Source organism: Bombina bombina, chromosome 2, assembly GCF_027579735.1.
Source record: "Bombina bombina isolate aBomBom1 chromosome 2, aBomBom1.pri, whole genome shotgun sequence".
Taxonomy (NCBI): Eukaryota; Metazoa; Chordata; class Amphibia; order Anura; family Bombinatoridae; genus Bombina; species Bombina bombina.
In genome coordinates, this window is record NC_069500.1 from 757,378,666 (window position 1) to 757,384,665 (window position 6,000).

At 36.8% G+C, this 6,000-nt stretch overlaps 1 protein-coding gene across 1 annotated transcript in view; it reads left to right on the forward strand.

Annotated features, from left to right (window-relative positions):
• FCHO1 (FCH and mu domain containing endocytic adaptor 1) overlaps positions 1-2,801 on the forward strand; it is an 802,768-nt gene extending 799,967 nt beyond the window's left edge. Inside the window, exon 31 of the mRNA XM_053702869.1 lies at positions 2,008-2,801. Within this exon, the coding sequence (XP_053558844.1) occupies positions 2,008-2,027 (20 nt within the window). The 3' untranslated portion in view covers positions 2,028-2,801. The remainder of the gene's footprint in view (positions 1-2,007) is intronic.
• Positions 2,802-6,000: the final 3,199 nt, after the last annotated feature.

The window sequence follows — 6,000 nt, forward strand, 5'->3', positions numbered from 1 at the left end:
ACATCTTGGGTATTGATATCCCATATGTCACTAGCTCATGGACTCTTGCCAATTACATGAAAGAAAACATAATTTATGTAAGAACTTACCTGATAAATTAATTTCTTTCATATTGGCAAGAGTCCATGAGGCCCACCCTTTTTTTGGTGGTTATGATTTTTTGTATAAAGCACAATTATTTCCAAATTTCCTTTGTTGATGCTTTCTACTCCTTTCTTTATCACCCCACTGCTTGGCTATTCGTTAAACTGAATTGTAGGTGTGGTGAGGGGTGTATTTATAGGCATTTTGAGGTTTGGGAAACTTTGCCCCTCCTGGTAGGATTGTATATCCCATATGTCACTAGCTCATGGACTCTTGCCAATATGAAAGAAATGAATTTATCAGGTAAGTTCTTACATAAATTATGTTATTCTGGTGTGAAGAGTGTGGGTTTTTCTGGCACAGAGTTAAGGTTGCCAGGATCTTATCTTTTCTCCAGGATGGGCCGGAGAAGGGTCTTTCTGCTAGTTTCCTGAGGGGACAGATTTCGTTCCTGTCGGTTTTATTGCACAGGAGACTGGCTGAGCTTCCAGACGTGCAGTCCTTTGTTAAGGCTCTGGTTAGGATCAGACCTGTGTTTAGATCTGGGGCTCCTCCCTAAATCTTGTTCTTCGGGTTTTGCAACAGGTTCCATTAGAGCCTCTGCATTCTGTTGACATTAAATTGTTATCTTGGAAGGTTCTCTTTTTAGAGTTTCTGAGATCTCTGATTTGCAATGTGAGCCCCCTTATCTGATTTTTCATGCAGATAAGGCAGTTTTACGTACTAAATTAGGTTTTCTGTGTCGGATCGCAACATCAATCAGGAGATTGTGGTTCCTTCCTTGTGTCCTAATCTTTCTTCATCGAAGCAATACTAACTTCACAATTTTGATGTGGTTCACGCCTTGTAGTTCTAGACAATCTTCCTCTTTGTTGTCTATTCGGGAAAGCGTAAAGGGCAGAAGGCTACTTTGACTAACCTATCTTTTTGGTTAAGGAGTGTCATCCACTTAGCTTACGAGACAGCGGGGCATCGTCCTCCTGGGAGGATAACAGCTCGTTCTACTAGAGCAGTGGCTTCCTCTTGGGCCTTTAAGAACGGATCAGATTTGTAAGGTGGCTTCCTGGTCCTCCTTACATACATACTTTTTCAAAACGTTACAAGTTTTTTTTGCAGGCTGTGGTGCCCTCAGAATAGGGTCCGCCTCTTCCTTTTTTTTTTTTTCTCCCGTTATTCATTCAGTGTCCTCTGGAGTTTGGGTATAGTTTTCCTAACAGTAAGGAATGAAGCCGTGGACTCTCCCTAGGAAGGAAAACATAATTTATGCTTACAGATAAATTCCTTTCCTTACAGATATGGAGAGTCCACGGCCCCACACGTTTTTTCTTGCCTATGAGTGGTCCCCTATTTCTTTTATCATTCTGGCACCATGTATACCCTAATGTTTCTCCGACTTTTTCTTGTTCCCTTCGGCAGAATAACTGGGGTAATGAGGAAGTGGGAGGGATATTTAAGCCTTTGGCTGGGTTGTCTTTGCCGCCTCCTGGTGGCCAGGTGTTGTATTTCCCAACAGTAAGGAATGAAGCCGTGGACTCTCCCTATCCGTAAGGAAAGGAATTTATCTGGTAAGCATAAATTATGTTTTTTTGTTCTGCTGCATTGTTCTATTGTGTATCTAGTATAACTCTGGTAACTGATATACTTAATGTGATGGTAAATCCAAGCATATAACAAACGCTAGGATGTACAATCACTAAAAATAAAGTGGAGTTTAAATGATCACTTATCTAAAAAAGGGTGCTAAACTCACCTTTTCTGTGCCGTTGCACATTGATAAACGCAGCGGCTCAGTTATTTGTTAAACGCTGTGATTTACCATCACTAAGTATCAGTATTGTATAGGCTTTCATTATAAGGATTTTTATTTAACTCTTATTAGTGTTCTGTTTCACTGCTTTCTGTTTTCTGTTTTCTCTGACATAGGTAAATATCTTGTTTGCTGAGAACCTTTGAATTTGCCTTACTTCAAACCTCACTCTGGAAATTCTCGTTCCACGCCATGCTCCTTGGACATTCAGCTGGAAGAGATTCAAGCACTCTGCCCTCATGTATTTTGACTTCCTGAAAAGGGTTGAAATAGAAATATCATTTTACAAGATTACATCATGACAACAAGGACATTTAAAAACATGATCTTTTATTTTAATTGGAGACTTTCTCTTCAGGAAATAAGCACTTTATTTTTTTTATAATGCTTATTGTATTTTTCCTTTTCTTTCTGCAGCAATTCTGCTTATCAAATTGACAGACATCCTTAGAGATGCAATATGTGGAAGCTATTTTAATATATCTCCTAAACACACTAGATGTTAATATGCAATTTTAAATGTGTTTTATAAATGGAAAAAAAAAAGGCATAAATATTATCTGTGAAATGTGACAAGACATGTAAACCACTTGTACAGTTTGAATCAGGATGTGAATTGTAAAGGACTAAAGCTATTAGCTATAATGTTAGAACACTGGCAGCAAACTGAACTCTGTCAATATTTTCCAATACACCCTATTTCATCTTGTAATGATATATGTGTGATAGGTCTAGTACAATGCGGACAATGTTCTATACACAAGTATATGTATATAATTTTTACTGTATAAGCACTGGATACTGTCTGTTTTTGTCCAATTTGAAGACTTGAATGTTGAATCTATATTAATATAATATATATATAAATAATTATACATGCGTGTACAGAAAATAAAGTTTGATGCATTGAGATGAGTCTGTTTTCTGCATTTGAGTGTCTATTTGCGTCCTTTAACAGAGTTGTATTAAGTGCTTTATCTGGGTTTTCTCAGGTTTTTTAACTTCTAGGTAATTTCAGTCCATCAGAAACCCAGATATCTAAAAATCCACAAGTAGGACGTGAGTTCAAGTAGCTTGGAAAAGAGAGGAAGCTGAGAGATTAGGCGGCAGTTCAGTAGAGAAACTGGGTCAAGAAATGGCTTTTAATATTTTTTATGATATTATGAGTATGTGGAAATAACCATAACTTCAACCTCTCATCTACTGGCTAAAAAGCTGGGGTTGAATTAGAAGGGAGAGAGAAAATAAGAGAATATAACATATAATTAGGTGTGCAGTTTGTAAGGTGAGAAAATGCCTAAAATTGACGGGCAAGATCACCAGCTTTGAGGTCAAATAAGTGTTACTTATTACTCCTTCAATACATCTCTAACAAGGAGTTGATAAGTACAATGAAAAATCTTCCCTCCTTTTGATCTTTATTCAATTTGAATGTACATCTGAACTGCATAGGTAGTTAAAACTCCCTTTTCATATCGACTATATACTCTTATATTCCATTACATCTACTGATAACTGTTTCAGTACTGGTTTGGCTATCTGCTATATGTGGATGGGTGTCTTTTGGTAAGTATGTTTTCATTACTTAAGATACTCTCAGCTATGGTTTGGCACTTTATGTATTTATATAAAGTTCTAAATATATGTATTGTACTTATATTTGCCATGATTCAGGTTTCAGTTTATTTCCTTTTGCAGACTGTCAGTTTCATATCTGGGAAATGCATTTTTTAGGATAAAATTTATTTCTTACCTGGGGTATAGTCTTTATTCAATTGACTGTCATTTTAAATTTGCGGGCAGAATTAGGCTCGCGAGGGCGCAAAATGCTTAAGTATATTGCGTCATTTTTGGCGCAAGATTTTTTGGTGCAAAGTTACGTTCGATGACGCAAATTTGTCATTTCCTTTCACAAGTGTGTCATTTCCGGATGTTGTTAGCGCCAAATTTTTTATTTATTTTTTCTATTTGTGTTGTGCGTCATACTTGCCGCCAAATATTTCATTATTTAAAACCCCATTCTTATATGCCTCTTGCCTTTTTTCTCTATCAGAGGGCTATGCTATTTGCATTTTTTTCCCATTCCTGAAACTGCCATATAAGGAAATTGATAATGTTGCTTTATATGTTGTTTTTTTTCTCTTACATTTGCAAGATGTCTCAATCTGATCCTGTCTCAGAAATCACTGATGGAACCCTGCTGCCTGATAACAGTTCTACCAAAGCTAAGTGCATTTATTGTAAACTTGTGGAGATTATTTCTCCAGCTGTGGTTTGTAATAGTTGTCATGATAAGCTTTTACATGCAGAGAATGTATCTATCAGTAATAGTGCTTTGCCTGTTGTTGTTCCTTCAACATCTAATGCACAAGATATACCTGTGAATTTAAAAGATTTTGTTGATTCTATTCAGAAGGCTCTGTCTGCCATCCCGCCTTCTAATAAACGTAAAAGGTCTATTAAAACTTCTCATAAAATTGATGAAATTTCAAATGACCAACAACATACTGAATTATCTTCCTCTGATAAGGATCTATCTGATTCAGAAGATCCTTCCTCAGATATTGACACTGACAAATCTACTTATTTATTTAAAATAGAGTACATTCGTTCTTTGTTATAAGAAGTGTTGATTACATTGGATATTAAGGAAACTAGTCCTCTTGATATTAAAACTAGTAAATGTTTAAATTCTGTTTATAAACCTCCTGTGGTTACCCCAGAGGTTTTTCCAGTTCCTGATGCTATTTCTGATATGATTTCTAAGGAATGGAATAGGCCTGGTACATCTTTTATTCCTTCTTCAAGGTTTAAAAAATTGTATCCTTTGCCAGCAGTTACATTGGAGTTTTGGGAAAAGATCCCCAAAGTTGATGGGGCTATCTCTACTCTTGCTAAACATACTACTATTCCTATGGAAGATAGTGCTTTTTTTTAAAGATCCTTTAGATAGGAAACTTGAATCTTATCTAAGAAAAGCCTATTTATACTCTGGTCATCTTCTCAGGCCTGCAATTTCTTTGGCTGATGTTGCAGCTGCATCAACTTTTTGGTTGGAACATTTAGCGCAACAAGAATAGGATTCTGATTTGTCTAGCATTGTTCGCTTGCTTCAACATGCTAATCATTTTATTTGTGATACCATTTTTTATATCAAAATGAATGTTAAATCTATGTCTTTAGCTATTTTAGTTGGAAGAGCTTTGTGGCTTAAATCTTGGAATGCTGACATGACTTCTAAGTCTAGATTGATATCTTTCTTTCCAAAGTAATAAGTTATTTGGTTCTCAGTTGGATTCAATTATTTCAACTGTCACTGGGGGGAAGGGAGTTTTTTTGCCTCAGGATAAAAGACCTAAGGGTAAATCTAAAGGTTCTAACTGCTTTTCGTTCCTTTCGACAAATTAAGGAACAGAAACCTAATCCTTCCCCCAAGGAATCTGTTTCCAATTGGAAACCTTCTTCAGTTTGGAATAAATCCAAGCCTTTTAAGAAAACAAAGCCAACCCCCAAGTCTGCATGAAGGTGCGACCCTCATTCCAGCTCAGCTGGTAGGGGGCAGATTAAGGTTTTTCAAGGATGTTTGGACAAATTCTGTCCGAAATCAATGGATTCTGAGTATTGTCTTTCAGGGGTATCAAACATGATTCAGAGTAAGACCTCCTGTGAGAAGGTTTTTTCTTTCACGCATAACAGCAAATCCAGTAAAGGCTCAGGCTTTCCTGAAGTGTGTTTCAGACCTGGAGCTTTCAGGGGTAATCATGCCGGTTCCATTTCAGGAACAGGGTCTGGGGTTTTATTCAAATCTATTCATTGTCCCCAAGAAAGAAAATTCATTCAGACCAGTTCTGGATCCAAAAATTTTGAATCATTATGTAAAAGTACCAACTTTCAAGATGGTGACTATACGGACTATTGTGCCTTTTGTTCAGCAAGGTCATATGTCCACAATAGACTTACAGGATGCATATCTTCATATTCCGATTCATCCAGATCATTATCCGTTTCTGAGATTCTCTTTTCTAGACAAGCATTACCAATTTGTCACTCTTCCTTTTGGCCTGGCGACAGCTCCAAGAATCTTTTCAAAGGTTCTCGGTGTCCTACTC